An 18,936-nucleotide genomic window follows, 5' to 3' on the forward strand; every position below is an offset into this window, starting at 1 on the left:
CACATAGCAAATGCCACAAAAGATACCAAGTGTCAATCCGACGAAGTAAAAAATTATAAATAAATAAAAAGTAAAATTTTCAGCCAAACGTGACCAAAGAGCACCAGAGGGTTAAAACTCTCTTTGTTATACTGTATAACCAGTTGAAAAGAACTAGTGACGATCCAGAGGCATTTAAAAATGGTATAAAAAAAAGAAAAAGAAAGAAATGGTGATATTCATATATTCATATATTTTTATCTGAAAATTATAAATAAATAGGATCATAAAGTACATCCACATAAAACAACAGTTCTCTCATAAAATATTTAATGTAGCCATAATCATAGAAACAAAAATGTTCTGGATGGTAAAACTAGACACATTTATAAAGCAAAGCATGTTTTTTACACATATACACAAATAGTAATATAATAATGGAGATTATTATGATGCATTGTGGATTTCACACGACTGATGGTAAAATACAGCCCTCTTGTGGGTGAATAAAGCATTACACTTTAGATTTTCACTCAATGAGAATTTGTATATATATATATATATATATATATATATATATATATACACACAGTATCTCACAAAAGTGAGTACACCCCTCGCATTTCAGCAAATATTTTAGTATATCTTCTCAAGGGACAATACTATAGAAATTAATGTAGGATATATTTTAGAGTAGTTAATGTGCTGCTTGTATAGCAGTATATAATTACTGTCCTCTAAAAATAACTCAACACACAGCTATTATTGTCAAAATAGCTGGCAACAAAAGTGAGTACACCCTAAGTGGACATGTCAAAACTGTGTTCAAAGTGTCAATATTTTGTGTGAGCACCATTGTTATCTAGCACTGCATTCATCCTCCTGGGCATGGAGTTCACCAGAGCTGCACAGGTTGTTGCTGGGATCCTCTTCCACTCCTCCATAATGACATCATGGAGGTGCCAGATGTTAGACACATGGCACTTCTCCACCTTTCGCTTGAGGACGCCCCACAGGTGCTCAATAGGGTTCAGGTCTGGAGGCATACTTGGCCACTACCATCACCTTCACCTTCAGCTTCCTCAGCAAGGCAGTTGTCATCTTGGCGGTGTGTTTGGGGTCGTTATCATGCCGTTCGGCCCAGTTTCTGAAGGGAGGGCATCATGTTCTGCTTCAGAACGTCACAGTACATGTTGGAATCCATGTTTCCCTCAATGAAGCGCAGCTCCCCAGAACCAGCAGCACTCATGCAGCCCAAGACCATGATGCTACCACCACCATGCTCGACTGTAGGCAAGACACAATGTTCTTGGTACTCCTTACCAGGGCGTCGCCACACATGCTGGACACCATCTGAGCCAAACAAGTTTCATCAGACCACAGGACATGGTTCCAGTGATTCATGCTCTTGGACAGGTTGCGTTCAGAAAACTGTTTGCGGGCTTTCTTGTGAGCCAGCTTCAGAAGAGGCGTCCTTCTGGGACGACGGCCATGCAAACCGACTCGTTGCAGTGTGCGGCGTATGGTCTGAGCACTGACAAGCTGACCTTCCGCTTCTGCGGCCTCTAAAGCAATGCTGGCAGCGCTCATGCGTCTGTTTTTTGAAGCCAGCTTCTGCACCTGACGCACAGCACGAGGACTAAACTTCTTTGACTGACTCTTGCGAGGCCTGTTACGAGTGGAACCCGTCTTGGAAAACCTCGATGACCCTGGCCTGTACTGTAACTCAGTTGCAGGGTGTTACCAATCTTCTTATAGCCTAGGCCATCTTTGTGGAGAGCAACAATTCTAATTCTCAAATCCTAGAGAGTTCTTTGCCATGAGGTGCCATGCTGAACATCCATGGTCAGTATGAGAGAACTGTACTCAAAGCACAAATTTTAACTGCTCTAATACAAGATACACACATTTCTATGGTCTGGCAAGCAGACAAAAACATGAAAATGATGAATAGGACATGTGGTTTTGCATGGTTAAACAACGTACAGCTATTATCACTTAAGGCCTCATTATACTTCTGCGTCGGACCTACGCCGGAGCCTATACGCCGTAGGCAACGTGTTGGTTTTAATTTATACTTCTGCGTCGTTGTCCGCGTTGACACGCACCTAGGGATGTAAAACCCCGAGGGAGGGGTTCTGGCAGACCAATCACAGCGCTTGCGTCCGCGTAGAATTGACGCGTTGTTACATTTTTGGAGAGGTGCACGTCAGGGTACGCCGTAGGGTACGCGCGCTACACACAGCCTACGACGTAGCTACGGCGGCAGTTCGACGCAGAAGTATAAATAGGCCTTTAGGGTGTACTCACTTTTGTTGCCAGATATTTTGACAATAATATAGTATATTGAGTTATTTTCAGAGGACAGTAAATATATACTGCTATACAAGCAGCACATTCACTACTCTAAACTTTCCAACTTTCATTTCTATAGTATTGTCCCTTGAGAAAATATACTAAAATGTTTGCTGAAATGTGAGGGGTGTACTCACTTTTGTGAGATACTGTATGTATATATATATATATATATATATATATATAGCTAGCTTATTAACATTAACATTCTCATTTTATTTTAAGCAAACGAAAGTGGACTATCAAGTGATAAATATTTTTTTTGAGTCTTTGGAAAAGTGACCTCTCATATGAGAACTGAAACAATATAATCTTGTGTCTTACCTGTATAGTTACTGTCATCTGATGATGCACAAATATAGGGGGGAAAACAAGAGCCACAGAGTTAAACAAATCATTCATATTAATAAAACACATACAGTTGAGTTTGTGTAATTGACAATTAACTCAAATCATATCTATACTCACAGACACAGAGTGGTTTAGGTGAGTCCCATTTGCCCAGTTTGGTACAGTGAGAGATATTGAAACCGTCCAATAGGAAGCCAGCATGACAGCTGTAATGAAGAACTGTGCCCTCTACTGGTTGTCCAGAGGGCTGCAGCGTCGCCCTCCCGTTCTCCAGAGACATCCAGGAACGCGGGCAAACCAATACTGAGAATTTTAGCAACACTTTTAGCACATGCTGACATCCTTTCAGCACATTTGTAATTGTGTTGTGTTGTGAAAGTGTTATGCCACTACCACAACAACACATTGACAATTACCGGTACATTTAAATAAAATACTATTTGTTTTATAGTTGTTTTAAGTGCATAACATATCATAGAAATTATTCTAATATACTGATTTGGTGCTCAATTGATATTGGTTATACATTTTTAATAATGGTACTTTGCAGCTTTGACTGCTTAATATTTTTGTGGAAATCATACATTTTTTCAGGATTCTTGGTATGAATAGAAAATTAAAAAAACGGCATTTATTTGAAATAGAAACACTATAAATGCCTTTGTCACTTTTAAATGTCATATTTTTCTTACTTACCTTAAACTTTTGAATGGCAGTGTGTCATGGTTTCCACAAAAATATTAAGCAGTAAAATGTTTTTTCAACATTGAAAGAGGAAGACATTTTGAAATATTTAGCATCAAATCAGCATATGAGAATGATTTTTGAAGGATCATTATGGCTGGTGAAAATTCATTTTTTTCTTTCAAAGTAATAAATTACATTTTAAACATATTAAATTAGAAAACCATTAGTATCCTACATGTATACTTACTAAATAAATTAACAAATGGACATACTGATTTGCAGTGATTTTGTTATGTGACAAGAAAGAGACTGTGGAGCAATATGAGAAATAATGGGTCAATTATAGAGTTTAGTTCATTATACAAAAGCTTTTGACCTCAGAATGCTATTATTGACCAATCAGAATCCAGTATTTCAGAGAGCTGTGTAATAAATATAGATATTATTCAATAGAATAGGACAGCAAGGGCACTTACAGCATCTGCTGAGATGGTTCATGTCAGTCCAGGTGCCATCTGGGAGGCACTTTCGGACCTTGGGCCCCACAATAATTCTGCTTCCTCTACAGATATATTCTATCTCATAGTCTACTGGCAAGATCTGCACACTGCGGATCTACAGAGAGAAAGAAAGAGAGACGTTTTGTAGATTGAATTAGATGTTGCTAAGGTTCAAAGTCCCATCAGGACTGACATTGATGTTTATGGCTGCCAGTTTAATGTGCTGCCATAGACTTTTACCTGTTCCTGAGTCAGTCCTCTGTAGCGTATCCCTCCGTCTCTGGGGGGACGAATGATTGCACATCCTGAAAGAGAGTAAGAGAGATGGGGGAGGATGAAACGAACAGAGGGAATGACATGTTACTGGTAAATTTAAATCTGATATATTAGATTTGTGTCCCCTTGCAAGACTGCAATGCACTGTTGGCTTATAAGGATTTTAATGGTACTGTGTCTATCAAAATACAGTGCTCATACCCTTTGGATAATACTTAAGATGTTTAGCACTTAAAAAAGTGCCAGTAGCCATATCACTCTGTAACCCAAAACTGGGACGCCGCTGGCAAAACCAGCAATGCAGGTTTAAGAGGTGGCGCCCCACCAAATCTCGCGAGAATCACGACTCGCTTTACGGCACGACATCACATACATCAACAACATGTGAAGCAGCCTCTATGGAAGACACTAGCAAGAAAACGAAGAAAGCGCGGTCGGAAGAGTGCAGAGACGGCTCTGCGTGAGTGGTATTTACGGCAGTAAAGTTAAATACAAGTACTCCACAGGGTCGCTGTGGAGGAGTCTAGGGGTCGCTGTTTGAGAAAAACGGAAACTACATAGTGTGTCTTTAAACCGAGGTCCTGACTTTCCGTGGTCATAAAAAATCCCAGGATGTCCTTCAAAAAGACTAGGGGTGTAACCCCGGCATCCTGACCAAATTTGCTCAGTGGCCTCTGTCCATCATGATGGTCTCCTAATCATCCCCATCTTAGCGTAGCAGATCCATTCCGAAAAGCCCAAATACATTACCATATCCGTTATAATTACCATGGCAATCTCTCTGAGAGTTGTCATGACAGAACTGAATGAATTGGTGTGGAACAAAAACTAATCAATTGAATGAATGATTCAATGACTCACTCATAACATCAGTCGCTTGATTCATTCCTGAATGAATCAGTATTGTTAAACTAATAGTTTTAATCAATGATTTATTGACTCACTCATTTATAAAGACTTGATGGCGCAGCTATGTAACCTGCAGAAAGGATCACTGATAATCCCCAATGCACCACTAATGCACAGACTGAAAGACTATGTTCAGACTGTCAGTCAAATCCGATTATTTGTGTATCCTATTGGAATCCGATTTGAAATTATTGATGTCCACACTGTATCGCAAAGTTCAGATCCGATTTGTGTGTCCATGCTGCTCTTACGTTATCCGGAATATCTACATTGGTTTCTATGGCAATGGCGTTGCGTAGGCATAGGCATACGCCAAAAACAACAACAAAAACCACAACACAGAGGGGTTCGCAATAGAGATGTTGTCTCATGTCCAACATTTTACAACATGGAAATGTGTAGCCGCAGACTGGACTAGGGTGACCACCATCAAACAAACCAAATGTGGGACGATTATAAGTTTGTGTGGGACAATGTGGGACATGTTACCAAAACTAAAACATAACCTGAAACTGTTATATAATGTCTATCTAACTTAATAAAAACATTTGTATTCTGCCTATAACATGTAATTTAAATGTAACATCACTGAGCCCAAAGGCAGCAGGCATCATGCAGATAACTATTTTTGAAACAGTTCTGACCAAGTCCAACTAAAATCCAACAAAATAAACAATGAACAAATAAAATATAAAACAACATGAAATTAGATAATTGACAGTCTTATACACTCACCTAAAGGATTATTAGGAACACCTGTTCAATTTCTCATTAATGCAATTATCTAATCAACCAATCACATGACAGTTGCTTCAATGCATTTAGGGGTGTGGTCCTGGTCAAGACAATCTCCTGAACTCCAAACTGAATGTCAGAATGGGAAAGAAAGGTGATTTAAGCAATTTTGAGCGTGGCATAGTTGTTGGTGCCAGACGGGCCGGTCTGAGTATTTCACAATCTGCTCAGTTACTGGGATTTTCACGCACAACCATTTCTAGGGTTTACAAAGAATGGTGTGAAAAGGGAAAAACATCCAGTATGCGGCAGTCCTGTGGGCGAAAATGCCTTGTTAATGCTAGAGGTCAGAGGAGAATGGGCCGACTGATTCAAGCTGATAGAAGAGCAACTTTGACTGAAATAACCACTCGTTACAACCGAGGTATGCAGCAAAGCATTTGTGAAGCCACAACACGCACAACCTTGAGGTGGATGGGCTACAACAGCAGAAGACCCCACCAGGTACCACTCATCTCCACTACAAATAGGAAAAAGAGGCTACAATTTGCACGAGCTCACCAAAATTGGACAGTTGAAGACTGGAAAAATGTTGCCTGGTCTGATGAGTCTCGATTTCTGTTGAGACATTCAGATGGTAGAGTCAGAATTTGGCGTAAACAGAATGAGAACATGGATCCATCATGCCTTGTTACCACTGTGCAGGCTGGTGGTGGTGGTGTAATGGTGTGGGGGATGTTTTCTTGGCACACTTTAGGCCCCTTAGTGCCAATTGGGCATCGTTTAAATGCCACGGCCTACCTGAGCATTGTTTCTGACCATGTCCATCCCTTTATGACCACCATGTACCCATCCTCTGATGGCTACTTCCAGCAGGATAATGCACCATGTCACAAAGCTCGAATCATTTCAAATTGGTTTCTTGAACATGACAATGAGTTCACTGTACTAAAATGGCCCCCACAGTCACCAGATCTCAACCCAATAGAGCATCTTTGGGATGTGGTGGAACGGGAGCTTCGTGCCCTGGATGTGCATCCCACAAATCTCCATCAACTGCAAGATGCTATCCTATCAATATGGGCCAACATTTCTAAAGAATGCTTTCAGCACCTTGTTGAATCAATGCCACGTAGAATTAAGGCAGTTCTGAAGGCGAAAGGGGGTCAAACACAGTATTAGTATAGTGTTCCTAATAATCCTTTAGGTGAGTGTATATTAAGAATATATTAAACCAAAAACTCATATTTTTAGAAAAGATGTGAATTAAAACAACCACAGCAGGCAACAAGTTGATACATTTTCTTTTAAATTAAAATTTTAACTGACCGAATTATCCATTTGTTTTCTGACAGGGAACACATGGAACGAATCACCGGTCCACATTTTGATTGACAGCCGTCACAACCTACTAGTGACCGTGTTTACTCTTTCTTTTCAACCATTGGATAGGATTTAAACGGCTGTTGTATTTGTACTTCTGACGAAGCTCTGTTAAATAGCCTATAGGTGAAAAACTACGCCACAAAAAGAATAAATAGAAAGGCAAAAGAACACATGCACGTTTTCTTAATATGATAATTAAAAAACCAATAGACTGATGAAAATGCGGGATATTTTCTCAATATGTGACGTGCGGGACAAGGGGTGAAAATGCTGTGCGGTACAATGCCAAGTGGGACGGGTGGTCACCCTAGACTGGACTCCTGTGTCTTCTGAGGCAGCAGCAGAAACATAGGAGGCTGGAATTCATGCCTTTATTTTGCTCCGTCGTCTCCTCCGGTTTCGAAACATGTCTCAGTTACATTGTCATTTCCTGCTCGTCCGGCACTTTGCAACAACACCCCTGATAGGACAAGTACATCTCGGAGACGTCTATTTGATGTCTGCATTTACATCTGCAAGAGTGTTTGCTCATCTGCAATACGTCTCCAGGACGTTTCCTGTTAGATGTCATATAGATATTTAGAAGATGTTTAAGAATGTATGTAAAACTGCTTTTTCTAATGCCAGGGACACACTTAACGACTAGCTGAAACATTGACGATCCAGTATGAAACGCCCCGTTGATTTCCTGAGGGGTTCCACCTGGATGCTCTAATCAGTCTGTCCTTTAAAAGAAGCCCTTGCTTGCTCATCGGGGCTCCATGTTTATTTTGTTTTGCTTTTATGGGTTTTGTTGTTGTGACTTCTGGAGACATACATCACATTAGCTTACACTGCATTACGTTTCATCCCATTTCATGCATACACTGTACTTTACACCACTGATCTGACTGATGCCATATTTACACATGTTTGGTTTAGTTTCAGTTCTTCTTTTGTTAATAAATTTTGTGTTAAAAGTAACAGCTCTGTGTGTCCCTTTCCTTTGTTGCGGCCTTTTGGAGCCACAGGTCGTAACAAATGGGGGCTCGTCCGTTTGGTATTTGTTCGTGCTAGCGTCTTTCGGAATTTGGTGTAATCAATGGTTATAGCGTTTGGGAGAGAAAATCTCATTTGAATTTGTGACATCATTTGCGCGTAACGGGACACACGTGTGGAAGATTGTTTGGTTGTGAGCAGCGTTTGGTTGTTGCGTGGAAGCTCATCGACTGGTAAGTTGACAGTGCAATATGGTTCTTATAGTTTGGAGTTTTCCCCTGTGAGGTATAGCAGCATGTTTCCTTTGAGACATGTTGGTTATTTTTTGTTTTGTTTTTGTTTGTTTGTTTTGATAGTGTTGCGGAGAAAGCGGGTAGTAGCAGTTGACTCGGGAGCACATCCAGGGTGTTGAAAGTGTCGCTGGTCTGACCGGTAGCATTTTTCACCCACTGGGTTTTAGTGCATAAATACCCCCCGCCTGTAACCACATGAAGACCAGGAATAAGGATAGATAGGTGTTTTTTTTTTCTCTCCGAGGAAAGATAGTGGGGAATGCTCCGAGTATTTGATTGCACTTCTGGCTTTCTTATTGGTCTGTTTGTTTTTCTGATGGCGGATATTAATGCATTTATAGAATCTCCTTCGTATACATTGTTAGGAAAATGTACGAAGGAACAGCTGTTAAGAATTGCTGACCATTATGAAATAGATATTGTTGATAAAAAACGCAAGGAAAGTATTAAAGCTGAGTTGAAGTTAAAATTGTGTGAAAGGGACATTCTGAGTATGGATAAAGATTTGATTGTGTCGGCACAAATGCAGTCCGATTCACCATCTGTATTGACGTTTGAGCAGCAAAAAGAATTGTTGCTGTTGCAAATGGAACATGAAAGATTAAAACAACATTCTGAATATGATAGGATGGAGTTAGAGAAGGCGAAAATTGAGGTTGAAGTTTTAAAGTTAAGACTTATGAAGGAAGGTAGGGAAGATCGAGTTACATTTGCAGTGAATTCAAATTTGAAATTTGTTCCTAAATTCAACGAAGAGGATCCTGATATATTTTTCACTCTCTTTGAGCGTATTGCTGAGCTACAGGACTGGTCAGAAGAAAATCGAGTGTTATTGTTGCAGTGTGTGTGTTGACCGGAAAAGCTCAGTTAGTTTTTTCCGCGTTGAGTAAGGAAGATTGTCAGGATTATGATCAAATTAAATCAGCGGTGTTAAAGGCGTATGAATGTGTGCCTGAAGCATATCGTCAGCAGTTCAGGGCATGTAAGAGGGAACAAAAACAGTCTCATTTGGAGTTTGTGCAGGATTTGAGAAAATACTTTACTCGTTGGTATACTGCGCTTGATATTACATCTTTTGATGAGTTGGTTCAACTGATGATATTGGAACAATTTAAAGTTTCTGTCCCGGATATAATCGCCACTTACATTAATGAGCGTAAAGTTAGTTCACCGGAGGAAGCGGCAGCATTGGTATGTACTCTCTCACAGAAGTAGCTTTGTTGACGGGCGCTCGCGGGGAGATGGTAATATGGTTCGATCTAGTACATCTCTAAATAGTTTTTCTCCTAGGTCTAGTTACCTTCCTACTTGGAAGTTTGACCCTCATAGGACATGTAATTATTGTTGTGAAAAAGGGCACTGGAAAGCTGATTGTCCTTTACTTGAGGAGAAGGCTAAACGTGACGTTAAGGTTCCTAAACCAGCTGCTTTTGTGGCTTTAGCTTCTAATACCGTTGAGACGTGTGTAAAGGAAAAAGTGGATGCTGACTGTTTATCTGTATTTTCTCCTTTCCTTACAGAAGGTTATGTGTCTCTTGTGGGCAGTAATGAGGAAGTTCCGGTCAAGATCTTGCGGGACACGGGGGCCATGGATTCATTCATTTTAGAGTCTATTTTGCCTTTTTCTTCGCGGTCTGACACGGGTGACAGCATGTTAGTCCGAGGGATGGGTATGAGTATACTAACCGTTCCTCTTCATAGGGTGAAACTGTCATCGAGTTTGGTGAATGGTGATATTGTTTTGGGATTGCGTCCTGCTTTGCCGGTCGAAGGCGTTCATCTTATTTTGGGGAATGAGTTAGCAGGCGGGCGTGTGTGGCCGGATGGTCCTGTATCACCAATAGTTTCATCCAATGATGTGTTTCCACAGATCCCTGCACATGTAGATCCGGTGGGTGTAACAACTCGTGCAATGACTCGAAGCACGACGAAGGAAGTAGTTGATAACCCAAAAATGATGTTGAATCAACTGTGTAGTTCTCTGTCTATGCCTGTTTTATCTGCTGTGTCCTTTCCTGTGTCTGCAGAGGAGATGGGAGAAGAGCAACGTTCGGATTTATCCTTGGCTGAGCTGTTTAACCGTGCTGTTCGAGACGATCATGTGTCTAACATCGCTCAAGGTTATTTCATACAAGATGGTATGTTATTGCGAAAGTGGGTTCCTCATGGGGACGATTTTGTTGGGGACCCTATTATTCAAGTAGTGGTTCCCACAAAATTTCGAATGGCATTGTTGGAAGTTGCTCATGATTTGTCTGGTCATTCTGGAGTACGAAAGACCTATGATCGTGTGTTGAGGTATTTTTTTTTGGCCTTGAGCAAAAAGCGACATTTCATCTTATATAAAACAGTGTCACACTTGCCAGTTGACCGGTAAACCTAATCAGAAACTAAAACTGGCTCCATTACACCCTATTCCGGCAATGGGTGACCCTTTTGAGCATCTTATCGTGGACTGTGTGGGCCCGTTGCCATCTTCCAAGTCAGGTAGTAAATACTTGTTGACTATAATGTGTTTGAATACACGTTTTCCTGCTGCTTACCCACTGCGTACGATCACTTCCCGCTCAATCGTAAAGGCGTTATCTCAGTTTATGTCTATCTTTGGTGTTCCTAGGGTTATTCAGAGTGATCAGGGAACTAATCTTACTTCCCATTTGTTTCAGCAGGTTTTAAAACAGCTGCATGTAAAACATCACCTTGCGACTGCATACCATGCTCAAAGCCAAGGCGCACTGGAGAGGTTCCATCAGACTTTAAAGTCTCTTCTTCGGTCGTATTGTGTGCAGTTGGATCGAGACTGGGAAGAGGGATTACCCTGGTTGATGCTGGCGTCACGAGAGGTTGTACAGGAGAGCACTGGCTTTAGTCCCAATGACCTTGTGTTTGGTCATAAGGTTCGTGGACTTTTGGCAGTGCTCCAAAATCCGGTTAAGATATCCGATTCTCCCAAAAATCTAGAGGCTTATGTTTACGGGTTTAAACAACGATTGGTTCAAGCACGAGAGTTGGCTAAAGTGAAATTGGAAAAACAACAAAAAATTATGAAACGCTTATTTGATCGCACCGTTGAGCGTCGTGTTTTTGAGCCCGGAGATCAAGTTTTGGTTTTGCGTCCTTTGGTGTGCTCTCCGTTCAAAGCTAAATTCGATGGTCCGTACGTGGTGCAGCGGAAAGTGAGTGAAGAGAATTATGTGATCGGTACCCCAGGGCGGAGAAAATCCACTAAATTGTGTCATGTAAATCTGTTGAAACCTTTTTATGAAAATCAAATTGGCGAGACTCATTTACTGGATTTAGATCCGGTTCATTCCATTCTTTCAGTGGGATCAATTTTTCGTGGTAGCTCTAACTTGGTGGGTGGGGGTGAGGGTGAGGAGAATATTGAGCCTGATGAGGGTAGGTTGCGCGGTCGGTTAAATAACTCTGAGTCCTGGAAGAGACTAAGCTCCGGTCTTGCTCATTTACCTCCAGTTCAACGTGCAGAATTAGTTTCACTATTGCAGAATTTTCCTGATTTGTTTGGAGATACCCCCTCACGTACAGATTGGATAGAGCATGACATTGACGTTGGGGAGGCGAAACCCATTAAGCAACGTTTTTATCGTGTCTCCCCAGATAAACGTGAGCTTATGGAGGCAGAAATAAACTACATGCAGGAAAATGATATTGCGGTACAGTCATTTTCAGATTGGGCATCCCCTTGTCTTCTTGTTAGGAAAGTTGATGGGTCAGTGAGGTTTTGCACGGATTTCCGGAAAGTCAATAGTTTGACTAAACCCGATTGTTTTCCACTTCCTCGGGTTGAGGACTGTGTGGATCAGGTGGGCTCGGCCAGATTTGTGAGCAAGTTTGACTTGCTTAAGGGTTACTGGCAAGTGCCTTTAAGTAAGTGGGCTCAGGATATTTCCTCATTCGTTACTCCCACGGGTTTATACTCCTACAAGGTTATGAGTTTTGGTTTAAGAAATGCCCCTGCGACGTTTCAGCGTCTTATGAACCGGGTAATTTCAGGACTGGATGGTTGTGCAGTCTATTTGGACGATCTCGTTGTTTTTAGTGATAGCTGGGACACTCATATTAAACGAGTTCGTGCGGTGTTGAGGCGGTTGTCGGAGGCTAAGCTCACTGTTAACCTGGCAAAATGTGAGTTTGCTCGGGATACCGTGCTCTACCTTGGGAAAGTGGTAGGAAATGGGGAGATTCGACCTGTACATGCAAAAGTTCAGGCCATTCAAAAATTTCCTGTACCTGTCACTAAAAAAGAACTGATGAGGTTTTTGGGTTTAATGGGCTACTATCGCTCTTTTTGTCGTAATTTTTCTACCGTGGTAGCTCCCCTTACCGACCTATTGAAAGGGCAGGTAAAGTTTGTCTGGTCTTCCCATTGTGCAGCTGCATTTGAAAATGTAAAAGCCTTGCTATGTTCTTCACCTGTGCTGGCTGCACCTGGCTTTGACAAGCCGTTTTCCCTGCAGGTGGATGCTAGTCAGGTGGGGGCGGGAGCTCTTTTACAGCAGTCTGACTCAGTAGGCGTGGTACATCCTGTAAGTTATTTCTCGCGGAAATTTACCACTTACCAACTCAACTACTCTGTGGTGGAGAAGGAGGCCCTGGCACTTGTTTGGGCTTTGATCCATTTTGCTGTCTATCTGAATTCAAGCAGACCAGTTGTTGTCTGTACGGATCATAATCCGTTGACCTTTCTGAACTCCCTCCAGTGTCCAAATCAAAGGCTTATTCGGTGGTCGTTGTTTCTGCAGTCGTACAGTCTTGACATCCGACATATCCGAGGCGTAGAAAATGTGGTGGCGGATGCTTTGTCCCATGCCCCTGTTGGTGATTAATTGTTTTGTTCTTTGTTTACAGGGATCTTGACAGAATCCCTGTCTTAAGGGGAGGGGTGTGACGATCCAGTATGAAACGCCCCGTTGATTTCCTGAGGGGTTCCACCTGGATGCTCTAATCAGTCTGTCCTTTAAAAGAAGCCCTTGCTTGCTCATCGGGGCTCCATGTTTATTTTGTTTTGCTTTTATGGGTTTTGTTGTTGTGACTTCTGGAGACATACATCACATTAGCTTACACTGCATTACGTTTCATCCCATTTCATGCATACACTGTACTTTACACTACTGATCTGACTGATGCCATATTTACACTTTTAGTTTCAGTTCTTCTTTTGTTAATAAATTTTGTGTTAAAAGTAACAGCTCTGTGTGTCCCTTTCCTTTGTTGCGGCCTTTTGGAGCCACAGGTCGTAACAAGAAGATGTTTAAGAATGTATGTAAAACTGCTTTTTCTAATGCCAGGGACACACTTAACGGCTAGCTGAAACATTCTAAGACTGAACACACTTACAGACTGTTTCCATCAACTGCAGCAGATTTTAAACACCGACTGTGAACACCGACTGAACGCGACTCGGCAAGTTTGGGCATGATCAGTCGTAAGTATCAAATTACATTCAAATTACATTTACACAGCAGATGCTTTCCAGATTAACAGATCTTTAGCAGACATCTTACAGACGTAAATCTGCTGTATTGTTTCTGCAGCGACTTTCAGCATGTCTCCTTTAACAACGTCTGACGTTTACGTTTTACGTACCACATATGAATGTAGCTCGAAAATGATTTATAATACGCATTTCATGTGATTTCTGGCCGTTCACACTAGCGATATCTGATCAGATTTCAATCGAATATGCACAAAAATCAGATTTGGACTGACAGTCTGAATGTAGCCATAGTCTGTCTGGAACGAGGAAACACAGACAAACTCAGTGATACAAACTTAGTGATTTTTATGTCCTCTTTATATTTAAACGTGGAAGTATTTCCGGTGAATGTGCAAAACTTTACATTATTTTAAGTCACTAAGAAAACAAAAATACTTGTTATTTGCTTTTATATTATTATGTTATTTATATTTAATATTTGATTATATTTAATATTGCAGTATTTATTACAAATGATTCATCCATGCACAATTTTTTTATTTTATTCATGTGTTCTCATAATCTTTAATCAAAATAACTCCCCATCTCATTACAGTGACATCTCTTCTCTTCTTTGATGATGTGTTTTTCAACGTGAAGGCGGGACAATCTGTCACTCTCACATGAGATCACAGCCATCTAACATCTCAATCTATATATATAGGCCTTGCAAGGGGTATGATGTAAACCTATGAGATGAACTGTACGTGACACTGAATTGCTTTGATTCACCAAGATTGTGTAGGCTACATATTGCTTTCGCAATGAAAAGGAGACCTGACATTGCAATCCATTTTTTCCATCTATAGTTCCGGCAGAACATGATCCCACGAGGACTGAGGGCAGATCGCTGTTTGAAATCCATGAAAAGCAGTTTCCAGAATCTAAACAGAACGCCCTCTAATCTCACAAAGCAACAGAGGTGGGTCACTTTAGACATTCTGTGGTGTTAAATTCAACATGCACGGACCAGACATTGTCCACACACACACACACATTACCTTCAGTCGTTGAATTATGTATGGACGAGATGAGAGTAGGAAGCAAGTAGAAAATTACAAGAAATAATAGCTGCTCCATTACTGCATCTGAACAAGAATGAGAGAGAGAAAAAGAGAGATGACTAATGATATGCTTGATTTCAGCAGGTCACAATTCACACTCATTTCAACCCAATTAAAACTGCTCGTGGCATGACAAGATCTTGTTGGCATAAAGATGTGTTAAACATAATAATAACCTGCTGTCTCATTTAATTACACCACGCACGGTCATGGAGGAGGAGGAGGTGGAGGAGGAGGATTCGTGGAACATGGAGGCAGTTTGCCGTCCCTACACTGTAAAGATTTTATGAGCTTTCCCTCAACCACTCTTAGAGAGGAAAAGCACATCCAGGGTGGGTCAAACAACAGCATGCAACACAAACATAAGCAGACGGGTCTAACACACACACACACACACAGCTGCTTATAAAGACATTTCAAGAGGACAAAGCATTGAACAGAGAGTGCTTTCATCAATATTGACTTCTGTATTGAAAACACTTCAACCCAGAGGTCAACGTAACTAGATAGATAGATAGATAGATAGATAGATAGATAGATAGATAGATGGATAGATGGATAGATAGATAGAGATGGAGGGAGAGCTTTGGGGACTCCATAGGAAAGAGACAGGAGATGATTCAGGGAGGTGAGGATCAGAGGGATCAGTTAAACTTTAAACATGTCTCTACAGCACTCCACCTCATTAATTCTCTACGGCAGCGCAACACGACACTTGAAAATCTAGAGTTCGGAGATTATAGTAATCCAAACACGCACAGGACGCACTAACAACGATTGGATTGGTTTGCATTGCACTGTTGAACAAATAGGTTTTCGGCTTTTTTGATTAATTTGTCCCTGTAGTTCATATTTTACCTAGCACTTTTAAATATACTGTTAAACAGCTAAAATTGAATTAAGACTTTATAAAACTGTGGCAGCTGCATGAATGTCATGTTTTCTGGGGAGTGGATGTGGATGGAGGTTTGTTTTTTATGTTAAAACAGTCATTTAAATTTATATTATGAATATTCTTTATTTTTTGTTTGACAAAAACTTTCAAAATATGCTCAGATGTTGGTGTTTTTTATGCTTAAGTCATTTAGTCTTCTTCATTGGTTCATAAATTCATTATTTATTGTTTATATTATTATAAGTTATCATTTTGTCTTGTTCAATGTTCGAGCGTCTGTTATGTCAGATAATGTGAGATGTTCCTGGTGAATTTATATTTCATAAATAAAGAATTTCATTAGGCCCCTCTTATTTTCCTTATTAAAGATTATAAACAAATCTTGCCAAACTATATATAAGCAAGACATTCTTTCTTGTTTTGAAACAGCTGTTTGCATTTACATTTAAGAATGTTCTTTCTTTTTCTGACAAAACCTAAAAAAATATGCTCAAATGTTTTTTATATGATTGACCTCACATGCTCAAGTCATTTACTCTTCTTCTATTTAATCATCTTTCTGCTATATTATATTTATTTAATTATTTTGACATAAATCTCCCTTTTACTTCTTTGTGACTTTTAGTCTATACATTGAATAATAATTTTTACTACTGCACTAATAGCTTTTGCTGATATATTTCAGATATCAAACATTAAAAATGCATCTCCACAAGACTGAGAGACAGTGTCATGAATGTGATATTGGCTCGGTTATGGGTTTGCTAAGAGAAATATTTTCAGCACCAAGGACAAGTCCTTTCAGCTGGTCCCCATAAAGCTTCACCACTGCTGCTTTATTATTCTAATGTTGTGTTGTATAATATGACGTTTTCTGGTCTAAAAATATATGTTGTCGTGAGGTGATGATGCTTCCCTGAAGTTTCCATACTAACATGGCTGCGAATGTCGTCAGCGTACTGTAGTTAGTCTACTACACCTTTAAGCGCACCGTTTGTGAAGTTTTGTGTCCCGTGCAAAGCATACTTCGAGTTCGGTTCGTTAAACAAAATATATCTGTCAGATATTCATGATAAAACAGCCTTCAAATACAACACATGCGAAACTCAAACAAGCGCAGACATCATGTTAAAGTGTTTTACTCACAGTAAAGGCCCGGTGCAGCTCCAGCAGGACCGACCCGAAGAAAAGAAACGCAATTTCCGTCCAGTGAGAGTTTAAATGTAATATCCACACTAAGCGCGATGTCGCTTTGATCTTGCGAATCTGTGCATCACATTTGCGGATTGCTTTATGGCTTTTAGAGAAGGGTCTGTATTGCTTTTCATTAGATCATCGCAGGTGTAAATCACAGGCTACATAGAGTAACATTATCTTCCCAGCGCTCATCCTTCCTCCTTCCTTCCTTCTTTTTTTTCCCACTCCCTCCTCAATCTCACTTACTTGTGACGTAACGGGGGAACGCAGCGTACGTCATTTCATCCTTGCATCACGAGGCATCTTCTGTGCTGAGTGTATATAATTGAGAACTACTTTTATACCCTATTTTGTATTACTTTTCCTCTCTCGGTCTCTCTTTATATACTTTATTTTATATTTACATTTTTTATTTTTTTTATTTTGCGTTTTATAATGTTATTAGGCTATGTGGATAATTAAAATACATTTAAATGAACTATTTACCGTTTTGTATTTTCTGTCTCTTTCGTATTATTTGAATTATTATGTGTCAATTAATTAATTACAATAGTTTCACCAATGATTGATTTACATATATTTATATACACAGATAAAATAGTTCTTAAAGGGATAGTTCATCCAAAAATGAAAATTCTGTCATCATTTACTCACCCTCAAGTTGTTCCAAACCTGTATGTTTCATTCTTCTGCTGAACACAAAAGAAGATATTTTGAAGAATATGGGTTACCAAACAGTTGACCCCATTGACTTAGTATGGAGGAAGAAAAAATACCCAAAGAACAATATCTTGTTTTGTGTTCAGCAGAAGAAATAAATTCATACAGGTTTGGAACAACTTGATGGTGAGTAAATGATGACAGAATTTTCATTTTTGAGTGAACTATCCCTTTAAGACCAAGTTTAAAAAACACATTAAAACATTCATTATTTTGTTCTAGAGCACCCGATTTTATTCTTAACAAAGTCACATTTGGCCTTTATTTAAATAAACAACATTAATATTTATTTAAACCCTTTGTTTACTAATCTTTGCAGAGTGAATATGTATGTGCAAACATATATGGACATACAGTTAGATATACATTTTATATTAGTTTTCCCTTCCTCCAGAATGGTCTTCTGTTCCTCTAAGCTATTCATTATGGGCACAGACGTCTATTTATACTTTGCTCTTTAATAATTGAGAAGAGATGAATCCTTCCAAAGAGTCTATTTTCAAGACGATCTTCACTGTAAAAAATGAGGTGTTAGCAGAATGAGGTTAAATGAACGAATGAACTAAAAATGTCCACTAACCTTAAAAATTTCAACTCTGCCTTCATTGACCTATTTAGATGACCAAGTAACTATAAGACAATGTTTAACTTTAGTTCTATGCAAACTGTTCTCTTAAGTTTTAAATTGTTTAATATAATCTCATGTGTTCTATGATAAATGTCCTGGGACAAAATGCATAATAATATAACACATTAATAAAACACATAAATAGCACACACAGACCTTAATACACTCTTAAAAATAAATGTTCCAAGAGAGAGTTTGCACATACACTGAACAAAAATATAAACGCAAGACTTGTTTCCCCATCCATTTTTCATGAGCTGATCTCAAAAATCTAAGACTTTTCCTAAAAGGCCTATTTCTCTCAAATATTGTTCACAAATCTGTCTAAATCTGTGTTAGTGAGCACTTCTCCTTTGCCGAGATAATCCATCCACCTCACAGGTGTGGCATGTCAAGATGCTGATTAGACAGCATGATTATTGCACAGGTGTGCCTTAGGCTGGTCACAATAAAAGGCCACTCTAAAATGTGCATCTTGACATGCCA

General features: G+C 39.8%; 1 protein-coding gene across 1 annotated transcript in view; it reads right to left on the reverse strand.

Annotated features, from left to right (window-relative positions):
- The window catches only part of gabbr1a (gamma-aminobutyric acid (GABA) B receptor, 1a), a 69,934-nt gene extending 52,602 nt beyond the window's left edge, over positions 1 to 17,332 (reverse strand). The window contains exons 1-6 of the mRNA XM_079885589.1: positions 17,052 to 17,332; positions 14,948 to 15,034; positions 4,113 to 4,177; positions 3,849 to 3,987; positions 2,803 to 2,988; positions 2,659 to 2,676 (exon numbers count right to left, since the gene is read on the reverse strand). Of these exons, the coding sequence (XP_079741715.1) occupies positions 2,659 to 2,676; positions 2,803 to 2,988; positions 3,849 to 3,987; positions 4,113 to 4,177; positions 14,948 to 15,026 (487 nt within the window). The 5' untranslated portion in view covers positions 15,027 to 15,034; positions 17,052 to 17,332. The remainder of the gene's footprint in view (positions 1 to 2,658; positions 2,677 to 2,802; positions 2,989 to 3,848; positions 3,988 to 4,112; positions 4,178 to 14,947; positions 15,035 to 17,051) is intronic.
- Positions 17,333 to 18,936: the final 1,604 nt, after the last annotated feature.

This window comes from Squalius cephalus (genome assembly GCF_949319135.1).
Source record: "Squalius cephalus genome assembly, chromosome: 11".
In the NCBI taxonomy this organism is placed as follows: domain Eukaryota; kingdom Metazoa; phylum Chordata; class Actinopteri; order Cypriniformes; family Leuciscidae; genus Squalius; species Squalius cephalus.